At 35.0% G+C, this 13,177-nt stretch overlaps 1 protein-coding gene across 1 annotated transcript in view; it reads right to left on the reverse strand.

Annotated features, from left to right (window-relative positions):
- Nucleotides 1-1,512: 1,512 nt before the first annotated feature.
- LOC104078491 (glutamate receptor ionotropic, NMDA 2A-like) overlaps nt 1,513-13,177 on the reverse strand; it is a gene marked incomplete at its 3' end in the record, with an annotated part of 31,212 nt that continues 19,547 nt past the window's right edge. The window contains exons 3-6 of the mRNA XM_009580141.1: nt 8,250-8,455; nt 6,628-6,796; nt 6,350-6,503; nt 1,513-1,638 (exon numbers count right to left, since the gene is read on the reverse strand). Coding sequence (XP_009578436.1) covers nt 1,513-1,638; nt 6,350-6,503; nt 6,628-6,796; nt 8,250-8,455 — 655 coding nt within the window. The remainder of the gene's footprint in view (nt 1,639-6,349; nt 6,504-6,627; nt 6,797-8,249; nt 8,456-13,177) is intronic.

A 13,177-nucleotide genomic window follows, 5' to 3' on the forward strand; every position in this document is an offset into this window, starting at 1 on the left:
ATAATAATTTAATTATTATTAAAAGAATAAAACCCAAAGTGGGTATACTCAGTGCATGTTCTCATTTTAGTAAAAATCCTCTCTAATACAGTGCAAATTTTTCCCAATGCAATCAAGCATAACATCTTAGATTATCCTCTTCTGTTCTGCAGCAGTGCTAAGAAGATAGAATGCAGTAAAATAAACACAATGGAGCTGACTTTTGGTTTATGAAACTACCTTCTAGAGCCATTTAAGATTGAGCTGATACAGGGATAATATGTATTTTCTGAGCAAAAATGATAAGGAAAGTATATGCCAAGAAAGCAGTCTAAAGTTCTGTTTATGCTACTGGAGATTGTATTACCATTGAGCTTCATCCTGCCAAAAACGCCTAGGGAGAGGAGTAATCTACATAAAGAGTCCCATTTATTTTAAGCTTCCCATGTTTCAAATGAACGGCAGCTGGATTTGTGGCAAGTCTCTAGAGCTAAGTTAGGATTGCCTCGTGCCATAATATGCCTTTGTAGCCGCAAGTACACTAAATAATCAATTCTGGCACATGAGGTGGCACAGAAAAGAACAGCCTAGCCCCTAGATCCCCAGTTTCTGTATTTGCCTTTGATTTCACCTTCCTAAACACAGTGTTTATTTTGGACAGAGATTACACATTTACCATCTTATTGAAATGATAACATCATTTGAACATTACAATAACCCCGTTTTTCAGGGAACAAGCCAATCATAATCTAGAAGAAACCACTAGCTTGTAATAGTCTCCAGAACTGTGTTCACTAAACTGGAAGATCTCTTGTTATAACGTGAGGCAAGTATGATTTAGAAATTAAAAACAGGCTGCACTGTCAACTGTAAGTAAAGAAAGGGAAGGATGAGGGCACCACAGTAAATAAGATCTCATTCTCAGGTCAAAGTGCTAATAATATACAACTGCAGCTTTCAATGAGAAAGGCAAGCTCTTATTAAATTTGTTGTGCTGGTATATTTTGAAAATGAGGTTTCTATAACCATGGATGCTACACAAAAAGAAGTGATGCCCTTCTGCCACTGGCCTCATTTCAAAGCTGAGTTCACCAGACTTTTTATAGGGACTATATAAAACTATATACAACGTAACTGCTATTTTTCCAGATTACCCACCAAACCACACCAGTTCAGATAATTTTCTCTGAACTAACCATGAATTCACAAGAGTGAGGAGTCTGTAGAACTTATTCCAATGCTTTTTTAAGCTGACACTCTACAACTGATACAGTCTAGTGACCAAACACTGCCTATATACGACTCTCTGATATCACTTACCCTTCATGTGTCTTTATTTCAATTAATTAGAATACAATGAGCATATAAGCCCTGAGGAGATAGTATTTTAAATGAAGAGCAAACATAGTTTTATAGCTGTTTTCACTGTTTTATTCCTATGTTATATTTATTTTAAAAGACGGACAGCAAGGTATGGGAAATAAATACATGATTTTTTTATAGCTTTAGGGTTGTGTAAAATGCAAAGCTTACCTCTCCCTTGTGCTAAGTTCCTGTTATATCCTACAGGACTAAAGTACTCAAATATAAAGACAGCCATGGCGGACACAATGAGAAGCATCACAAACATCATCACCCAGACAGAAGCACTAAAAGGCTCTGCAGCAAAACAGACAAGAGAAACAGAAACACAGTTCATTAAACCAGTCGCAGCACAAGAATTCTAATGTCTTCAGCTAAAGCCCAGCAGCTTTCTTTAAATTAGCTTTTACCAACCAAAATGCTAGCAATTAACTAAGTAGCAATATATAAAGAACTGCTGTTAGTAAATATACAAAATTCATACAGTCTAAATCTTAAATGTAAGTTGCAATTCAAAAACAAAGGCTGCACACTTTTCTTCAACAAAGCCTTCACTGACACTGAGTGGCAAATAATTGGTTTGACTCGCTGCTTATTCAGTCTACAATCAGGTAGCCCACTTCTATTTATCCTATGTTATATGCATTTATCAACAGAATGGTCCAACCATTATGACTGTGTTTCTGCACAGCAAAAGCAATTAAGCATATGTTTAATACATTTGGTAATTCACTGAAGTAGACTTCTCTCTTGTTTTCTATCCAACAAAAAGTGTTAGGGAAAAAAGCTGAATACTTGCATTCAAACTAAATTTTTTTTTTCAGAATTTTTTTCTCTCTGTGTTCACTTTCATCTACCTGCAATGAAGATATTGTTTTTACCAATTGCAAACCCATCCTTTTGAAAGTCTCATTCTCATCTGGGAGCAAACTTCTGAAAACAAAAGGTTTTTATGGAAAACTGAAAGTCAGTTTGAAAGACAGAAAAAAACATGATTAAGTAAAAGAAGTAGGTTGGAAAAGAAATCTAAAAGCATTTTCAAATACCAGACTAAGCACCAACTTTTTGAAAGGATTGGATACAGTAATAGTATGTGATAACACAAAGTTCTTAAATATCTTGCCCAATAACAAATTCTCTGTCATTTCAGGAGTCCCTGTGGTAGCTCTCATGGTATAAGGATATATGCAAGAAAGGTTTTGTACGGCAAAGTAATATCTCTTTGTCTGGGGGCATTTTATATCCTAATTTTGGTAGATAATGCAAGTGTGAGTGTGCTCTGAAGTGTGAGAAAAAAAATCTTAGTATATTATTTCAAATTAGGACAGAATCAAAAAGCACTTGAAAGGACAAGAAATCAGGGTGTTCCAATACTTTGCCTTCCAATGCATTTGCCTTCCAATGTTTTTGAAAGCCCAAGAGGTTCCTCCATCCTAACTTCTTCATTCTTTGAATTTAAATTAAGATTTGAACCACTGAAAATTCTTCCATCATTGCAGGAACCGACTATGAGTGAGAATTGAGGTGTGCTAAGCCCAATAGCCCAATCTGAACCTTGCCCAAGTTAGCATAAATTCAGATTCACTCAGAACTAGAATGAAGTGTAATAATTTGGGCCAAAGCATGGAAATCTCATGACATCATTTGCCTTTGCTACAATTTCTTCAGAAATTTGGAACCAAGAAAAGACCAAATTCCAAATAGCCCCACTGGTGATTTTGGATGTGAACTAAAAAGGCAGGGCAGGGAAATTTTAAGCCAAACTGTTCTCTTTCTGTTTTTAAGATAAGGCTAAGGAACAGGGGTTTTTGATTTTTTTTTTTTTTTAATTATTTTATTTTTAAGACAGGTTATGAAGTTCTTTCAATTACTATAATTATTTGTTTGGAAGAGCAAGTTAGCAAAATAACAGAATTCTTAAAAGGCTGAGAAAGATCTGTTCAGATGCAGACAGGTAAAGGACATTACGTAGCCAAATACAGTTAATAACAAATATTCTATGAATTCACATATTAACTGGATTAAATTGGAATTCACATAAAACTATCATACAATTCTGACAGCACTCTCACAGAAGAAAGCAAGCCTGATATGCTTAGCAAAAGCAACAGTGTAGAAACAGCAATGGTAATTTGTCAAAATCTAAATAAGGCAAAGGGCAAAACAAGCCGATGTGAAAAAGTGGGCTATAAACAACAGTTTAAGCAGAATACTCTTTAATAATTTGAACAGTCTGGTAATGAGGTGGAGGATTATAAGAAGCAATACAAAAATACAAAGCTATTTAGAATAGCAAGTGGTAAGATTGAACATGTACAAAATCAATTGAATAACAAAGTCGATCTTCCTGTCATATTAGAGATCAAATTACACATTCAGCACTGTTCTTTCATTCTCAAAGGACAGAAAGAGAACTTCCCTCAGGCAAACAGCAGGTTTTATAAGAATTTTCAGTAAAGCTATGATATGGCAGAAAAATACTAATATGTAACTTGCCAGCGTACTTTTCAAATGATTGGCAATGGAGAATATTGAGCAATGAAAAAGATGTCTTACTCCACTAACTTCAAGTCTTACCTCCCACCACCAAAAGCAATACTTAAACAATAAATAAAATAAATAGGGGCATAGATTTCCTATTCCACCAATGCCTCCAAATAAGAAAACCGACCTATGAACTCTCTCCCTCTTAAAAATATAGATTTGGATTTGAGGCTTCCTTTATTTTGTTTGTTTATTTAAATAAAGTTGAACCAAATCTCCACAGAATCTTTAAAAAGTTTATTTGTGGATCTAGTGTATATGAATTTTAGTATGATATGAAAATGTTTTAATGCAGATAAAATTCTCATTTGAAGGAGACACCCACATCAGAATCAGAACACAGAAGATAATGAGGAAGAGTCTGTCAGCCCATCAGTTACTTAGATCTATTGGACAGAACCACTGAATGGAAAATGTATTTCAGATTAAATCCTGTACTTGTCTACATTCATAGTAACAAATCACAAAAACAGATATTTCATGAACTGTAATCAAGTGCCATTTTAAAAACATAATATTGTATTTGACAGATTTTTAAAAAATCTTTAAAAGAATTATGTAAGATGACTCTATTCTTAGACATTCACTTAATTGAAACAAAATCAGTCTGTGAATAAATTCATTTATCTGCCTGATAGTATTTTGCACGGCAAAGCATTTTACTACTATGCACACCTTATCAAATTACACAGTCAATTCCAGTAAAGCGGCAGTTTCATCTAATGTGAAAAAACAGAACATACTTCTGAGAGCACAGACTTGATTTATTGGTGCAGTAAACCAGATTTCTTCAAAAGTAATGCTATTCCATAGAGCTTTATAAGAAGGGGTTATTTTTACTTTTTGAATTATATGTGCATCCAACTAAACCAATGACATGAAATGCATTTTAGAAATTTAATAACTATGTTGTTATGAAAATTGCAAAAGCAGCCTCTCTTTTGATGGTAGCTGTAAGCAGGTTTTTAAGAGATAAGCAGAGTCCATAGTAAAAATCAACTGCACTTGCAACACATTTAGAAAATACCCCAGTACTTGTAGTTCAAATGATAATTTCAATATACTGCAACTGCAATTTTAAAAATGAATTAACTTTACAAGTCAATGACTTATAGAAATGAAAAGACACTATCTGAATATTTTCATTAAAAGTACAGCCTCTTCCAATTTCATTTAAAAGTCTTTCATTCATTAAACAAAAATACTAACCACCAACAAAATCTGTTTAGGTATCACTTTGAGAAGTTATTTGATTACTCACTGTGTTATATTTATTTGCATCATCTCTGTAATATGCCTTTATGGAACAGATATGAGAAATAAACTCTGTGGCTAAATGATGATTCTTGTGCAAGAAAACCCAATTATTTGCCCACTTGTAGCTGATACTACACCAACAATCTGCTCCTCGATGGCTACAAGTGATTTCAGTGGAAGTGAAGAACTTACACTTAGCAATCTAAAAAGAAACCATACAATCAGTGATGCAAAAATGGCATCACTGCTGACCCAATGGACTTGAACATACTAAACTGTTCCGTAAGATATCTGGAAAATACTGTGGTTTGGTTTTTTTTTTTTTTCAATTTCACTTAAATGATTTTAGTCACTAGCACTATTTTCCTGTGCAAAATATCTTTAAAAATACTGGGCCCAAATACACTATGAGGAACATAACAGCATTCCGGGCACTTTTGATCCACCTCATGGCTCATTCTCTTTTCAGCTTCAGGTAAATTCAGGCAAACCACCAAATACAGAAGTAAACAATAAGCACTAAAAGAGAAGGAGAGGGAAATAATGAAAGGAGAAATGAACAATTGAAACAAGAAGCAAACAAGGAAAGAAGACCAAAGTCTTTGTTTCTTTATATTGCACCTCCTTTCTGTCCAGCCCTTCATTTCTTTGCTATATCTCCACAGTTCAACTGCATCATCACAACTCCACTGTTCAATTGCATCAATGGAGAAAACACTCAGAAGCTCTCCAGTGCAGTAGTATGGTGTTCGGAAGCCAAAGGTAACTGTTATCAAATTAGCTGACAGACCTCTTCCAATCATCAGGAAGTCTCTTTTTCTTAGCTATTCTACAAGGGGTTTTTAAATTATTTTGTGAATGTGACTGTCAAAATGATATGAAACCATTTATAATGGGCTAAACAAGCATAAATGAGTTTGTAAAGTTTTTGAGGAAGTAATTTTCCCAGCTGAAGATTTTGGGGGATTCTTTTTCATATTGAGATCAGTATCACTGGTTTTCACTTACTGCATCTGAAACCAACAGCATTACCTTCGTGGGCTAATAATCATGATAATCATCACATCAACACAGTACAAACTCCCTAATATAAAATTCAAAACTTGGCAGAAACATGTCAATGCACTATATAGCTTCATGAACAATGAAACATACCCAGCTCTATAGAAATGCAATTAAATGATCTGGATGGGTTGGAGAACCATACCTAGAAAAGCAGATGGTGAAACTGTGCCATTGCTCCGTGACACCATGACACTAATCCCAGTCTCAACAAATGGCACTGAAAAGTCAACCACTTCAGAGCGCTCTTCATTAATAGTAAGAGACCCCACAGCCATAACTGCACGATGATATACCACCTGATCCACAAAGAGAAGACACCACCAATATTACTCAGTAGAGAATACCTCATTTCTCCAAAAGAATTAAAAACAAGCATTGCCAAGTTCTTACTTAAGAGCTCTTTTACCTAACAGAACTTACTTCACCAATCATTCCATTCCACACATTATTGACTTTTTTGCCATGTTTCCCATTAGTCACCAAATACAGGTCATATGTGAACTTGACAGTTTTAGACAACTTCTTCAAGATATCAATGCAGAATCCTTTGCAGCACTTCTTTACATTAGTTCCCTCATTAGTTGAGTTGCTGTCAACAGAGAAGAGAGATGTAAACATTTCTACTGGGAAAAACAGAAGAACCACACCAGCAAGATTCAGCATACTGTGAAACAACATTTTGTCATACTTGTCAGTGACCATGTTTTTCTGAATCAATGGAGAAATAATCCACAGGATGCTTTATATGGTGTTTGTAGCTCTTACTAATCATAACACAGTTGCTTGATGAGGGATAAATAGAAGATAATGGTAGACCTTGTATGACATGCTTTCTGCTGCAGTATCCAGCCTACTGCACTTCACTTCTCCATCAAGACACAGTCTCCTCTCACTAATCTCTCTCTTAGGCTTGGATTAAACATTTATTACTTTTACTCTCCAGACGTAAGACTACATGTCATTTAGTAATTAGAGAACTTCCCAATGTGTAAGCTATATAAAGGCACAGCAGTTCACTGTACTGAAAATGGATGCTGCACCTTTTTCTGCACTTTGAGAAGGTGAATTTCAGGCTGCCTTTGAGTGCAAAGATGAGGGATTTCCCTTCATTTTTTTTCTGAAATGTTCATTTCATGACCTCTAGAACTTTTTAGTATAAGCATCTTCAGAAGCCAAGGCAATATTTTACAGCCTTTGAAAGAATTCAAAATTAAAATAAAGCTAGTTTAAAACTTGACTAAGTACAGTAAAAAAAAATGTTTTTCTGGACTTCAGGAAGCATGTGCACAACCATTTAGCGGTCTCTGAAAATCTTCAGAAACATGCATTATATTCTCTAACATCTGCTCAGTAAAAAAATGTTGTTATATTCGGTTCATAAATACGTAGACTGAACCACAGAATGGGTGAAACAACACTGATAAATGCACAACGAGAAATTTTCCACTGATTTCTAATGACTGCTCCAAAGTCATAGAGCAATCAAAGCAGGGGACTTTTCTCTAGATGGTATGTCACAGGGGTATTTTATGCTGGAGTAGTTTATCCTGTTCCAAATTTCAGCATAAACATGCATTTTCCAATAGAAGACATTCTCAAATTGTTAAAGACTAATTAAAACAGGCATATTTCAACATAATTGGAAACAATTCAAAGAGGACTCATTAAAACAATTCTATTTTAGAACATAATCTTCTTTCATGTGACTGAAAAGGGCTAATTCTGGTTGACTTTGAATTTACTGTAAACTTACTATCTTGTCATTAATTCAATGTGACTTATATATACGTAACCAGAACCTTTCAACTTATTAAAAAGGAAGATGTGCAAACAAAAGCATACTGTGTGGGAAAGGGAAAAAGAAAGAGGAAATGAAATACGGAAGGAAAAGCAAAGATAGGAAGCAAGGAAAAAAAAAAAGCAGCAAAGTATCAGAACACAATTATACAATGAAAGAAGCAAAGAACAGAATTAATGAGAAAATAGGGGAATATATTTTGTACTCCAAAAAAAAAAAAAAGGAACGCTGTGTATTTACTTACTTAATTTTGACAAATTTACGACATGGCACGGTGTTTTTTTGGCAACTTTCCATCAAAGGATCCACATCTTCAACAATGACAAAGGGAGCCTCCTCCAGGGTGACAATACTCAAATGGTTATCGTCTGGGTCGCTGTCTGCGAAAGAGCTGTACCTTGGCCAGACAGAGTACTTCAGGCTCAGTGAGTTGTTCTCCCATTTCCCCACCTGAAACACCAAGATACACAGGCTGCTGATATTTGCTTCCTTGTTTTTGACAAATGAGATCTAATATTAAATGTGCTGGGATACAGGTACAGGAAATTACATTGCAAAGACAGTTGTCTTGGGTTTTTGTTATCAAAATTACTTTAGAACTTTCCTGTAATTGCATGACATGAGAAAATGCACTGTGGTAAAGACAAATAAGGTAACGTTATTTTAAGAGATAACAGCTTTATAGAGACTGGATCACATCAGTTAACACTATCTATCACCCGGCTATAGCTGCACTGAAATTTGACATGCATCATTTCCATTTGAGCCAGAACAGCAACCAGATACTCCATTTGTAATCTGGACCATATGCAGTAATAAGAAAACAGTTCTCAAAAAAAGAAAAAAAGAAAACTAACCCCTCCATGCACATACACATCAGACTAATAACCAAAGTATCATAATATTTCTGTATCTTCTCAAAAGAGAAGACTCTCCTGTTCCTATAGTTTGAAAAGCCATTGTGAAAGCTTTTACTTAGGGTTCCATCGCACCTGAGCCAGGCCAAAACACTTTTTTAGTAAACACAAGTTCAATAGTACGTGATTTAGTTCTTATTAGAAATAACATATTTTATTCTGCTTGAGTTAATGCCAACTGTTGAGGCAGTTTAAGAAAGCATACCCCACTTTACATTAAAATTGTCCATTTATTTACTATTATAAATTATCCCTTCTAAATTAACCTACATTTCTTTCCACTTCCAGAACACCAGAAAGAGGCATACGATTTAAATATTTTGAAAACTCCAGCATTTTCTTCCTCAGATTGTGTTTAACTACTTTGTATCATAAATCTAATTGCATGTTTTATCTGAGTAGCAATGACAGATAATATAAATGAGCTAGCAATCCACAAAAATTTATAACCTAATTCGTTTTAATAATTCTTCAGTTGCTTGAGCTAAACAAATTATAACTTAATCATGAGACTGCTAAAATATTTGTTTTGCAAGGAAAATGGTGCGAATTAACAGTACAATGAAAGACTCAGGTCCTAAAATAAACTGTAAAAAAATTGTCACCTACCTTCTGTCTTGTAAAGACTTTAAAATGAATCACAAAAATTCCTGAATAACATGATTTATATCTATTCCTATTTCGGGAAGCATATAAGCACATGCCCTTTGCAGCTTCCTTTCCATCCTGTTTGTAAGTCAAGATGTTTTACTGAACTTTAATGTAGGAGGCAGAAATGCCAAATCTCTATACACTTAAATTAGGAAATTCAAAATATCTCAAGGGAATTAGGAATTCACACCTAAACCAATGGGAACTGGGCATAGGATTTATACATACAGTTCTAGTATGAAATTTAACCAAAACACAATGGATGAAGCCTTTGTGAGAAAAACTATTTCATACACAGGGAAACAAATTTATTTAACTCTATGAGATAGGTATATTGGAAAAATAGTTTAATTGTCAAGTTATGGTATATAATTGCATTCACAGCGGAGTCTGTGCCGGTTTACATTAGCTTACACAGTGTCGTTCATATCTATGCCCTAAGTACGCCATGAAGTTGGCCATCTGGAATGGGGAGGTTTCCAGCCAGCTTAGTACTTCAGTCAAACAGCAAACGTGCCAAGTAATGTGATGAATTTTGGAAGTGGAAAACATGCCCAACCGGCTGCCTATTCCAACCAGCAAGAAGAAACCGAACGTGACTGAGGCTCAGTTGCATTTGTGTGTTCAGGACTATATAGCAGTGGCAGCACCTGCCTTCTAAATCACTCGATACAGGATTTTGGGAGGAGGCAGACCTGCCTAATCCTGAAGCGCTTCCCTGTGCAAGCCACCCCCCGCACCTGCATCACTGTCACAGGAATACGAGCTGCCCACGACAATATGAGTTCACCTGAACCTATCAAAAATGTTACGACTGTTTGGATGCTGTTAAAAGAGGAATTATGATACTTTTTCATACTTCAGCTGGAGTAACTGCCATTTTATTGTTCTGAGGAGGATATAACCAGTCATATTTTTAAATGGCTGAATTTGGGGAAATGCTAATTTCTTTTGACAGTTGTATCTGTATGGAAGGGTTATGTGTTGAGCGAATCACTAAAGTTAGGTCCAAAATTTTTTATCTGTTGCCTTCCAAGGATTTATCTCAATATTCAGTAACCTTATTTTTAAAAAATAATTAAAAATTAAGACCTTGCCCTGGGTCTTCGGGGCATCCCTACTTCTCTGTCCAAAGAGGTCTACTGCTGCAGTCCCAGGGTGTCACAGTGACTTTATCTGGGCTTTGTATGCACAAATCGCATATCCATTGCAGGTCATCCCTGCTACCACCAGTACAATGAGTAACCCACAGTGTCAGAAAGCACAATGAAAAAGAAATACAAGAGAAAGATATCGATGTCGTGAAGAATGGTAGAAAAGCAAAAGGCAGAAAAGCTCTGAAAATCCTCGCTGGTGGGCTAAGAATGGCAAATGAGGAAGGGTAGTAATTAGAAAGAGCCTTTAGGTCACTCCTTTTGTTGGGGAAATGTTTCTGTTGGATTTGTTCTGTTTGTTCTAATTAATAAATGGTTAGCACAGGCATTGGATTTGCTCTGCTGCTGATGCTGGACTCACAAGTGAACAGTTTCCATGTTTATTTGGTATTTTGATTTTAAAATAGCTTTACTGTTGAAGATTACATGTTGCACTTCTATCATTCTGCTACAGTTTTGAATGATCAAAACACTTTTTTCTTTTTCATTTAGTTTAAGTGGAGAGTAAGAATTTAGTTTTATACAATTAAAGCACATAGTCAAAATATGGGAGGATTTTTATATTTGCATTAGAAGCCTTTTAACTTATACAGAACTAATTATAGCATTGTTATTAAGAATATGTGTGGTATTAATTATTTACACAATGTTTTGTATCTTCATATATTATTCAGTTCTTTCAACATCCTTGTGCAATTGATAGTATCCCTTTTTTACAGGGTGAAGGGTTGAAATGACACAGAAAAGTTGTAGAATAAGCAAAATTAAAACATGATCAGGTTCCTGTTGTAATAAAGAGAATTTATGAAATTGCATCCATATGTAGGATCAGCATTTATATCACTTATGGAAATAAGATCTAGTATTAGATCCAGTCAATATCTGTTTTGAATGCCTTTAAAACCCTCAAATGCTTAGGGGAAAAACCAACAGGTTATAACAACTACACATGCTCATTGTATTTCAGAACATTATAAAGAGGTCTGCTTATAAAGTGTTAAGAATTTGCAAACCCAAATGTTAAGTCCTTATTCAACACTGACTGTTAAAGTGGCTTACCTATGACAACACAGCAAAATACCTGAGTTAAAAAAAGCATGCCAAGTCCCAGTTTCGCCTGTGAAGGTCATTATAAATGCTGCAGAATATGAAAATGTTCATATGTAAAATATGAAAAGTAGAATATGAAAAGTTCAGCTGCTGCTTTCAGTAGGAGACAACGGTGATATTTGAATAAACCATTTTACAGTGAAATAGTTTACCAACCTGGACAGCTTCAAAATTCAATTGCCTCCAGTGTTTTGCAGCACTCATTTTCAGTGTACTACTTCATGATCATTATAGCTACTGATGAAATGAACTAAACGTTGCATCCTCCGACTAAGTCCAAGCATCTAGATTTGAGGTAGAACGGGTCTGTGTTTAAATTAGCATGCTTACCTACTAATATTGGTATCCCTGATACAGATATTCTTTATGCAACATTTTCTAATTTTAATGACAAATGATTTGAACACTACAGCACATTTATTTGCAGGTGAAACTACAAACCTCCAATACGGAACAATAGTGAACAGTAACTCTACATACTCCTAGCAGAGACCAGAAACAATTTTCATAGCCAGTCTATCAAAGGCTAACAGGTCCACAAAAATAAAATAGTGGTAAACTCACATGTAGGATAGAAACACACTACCTCTATTGTGGAAATGTTATCACTACAGTGAAGAATTACTATCTTATTCTTTTCATCTGCAGCCTAAAACTTCCTACTTGTGCTTGATCAATCTCAAGGGAACTCTTTGCCATTCAAAAGCTTTTTCTTATCTCAGTCTTCAAGTCATCGCTGCTTGGAAAAGAGTAGCTAGAGGACAACAAGGAATTAAAATATTGCACAGGCCTGCCAGGTTGCCAAAATTATGTTTTGATAGGGTGGGAGATGGGTAGAAGAGAACCTTTCTGAAGATAATTTCCATTATCCTAATTTCTTGAAAGAAAACAGTTCAGAAAGTGGGCTTTTTACTGTTCAAAACATAAAATCACCTTTTGAAATCGTTTGTAAACAGAAATAGAGATGTTTTAATAAAGCTATTGCACTTATGGTTCTGGACTTGCTATCTAGAAATACATGATAATTTATCAGAATATTTAGAGATAAATTTGAGGTGAAAGAATTTCAACTACTCCAAACTATTATTTTGTTTTGTTTTGTTTTGTTTTGTTTGGGTTGCTGTTTCATAGAATTTGAAATTTTAATTTTTTTTTCTCTGAAACAGAATGGAAATATTTTTAAGATTTCAAAACTGTGTCGGTGAGGATAATCATTTCCCCTAGCCCCCAGAAGAAAGACTACTGCCCCAGAGAACTCGGCTGAAAGCATAGTTCATTAACAATAGGCAGCCAGAGACACATTCCAACTGCATCAAGAAGAATCTCATGTATTTGAGTTG

Source organism: Fulmarus glacialis, unplaced genomic scaffold (assembly GCF_000690835.1).
Source record: "Fulmarus glacialis isolate BGI_N327 unplaced genomic scaffold, ASM69083v1 scaffold5936, whole genome shotgun sequence".
Lineage (NCBI taxonomy): Eukaryota > Metazoa > Chordata > Aves > Procellariiformes > Procellariidae > Fulmarus > Fulmarus glacialis.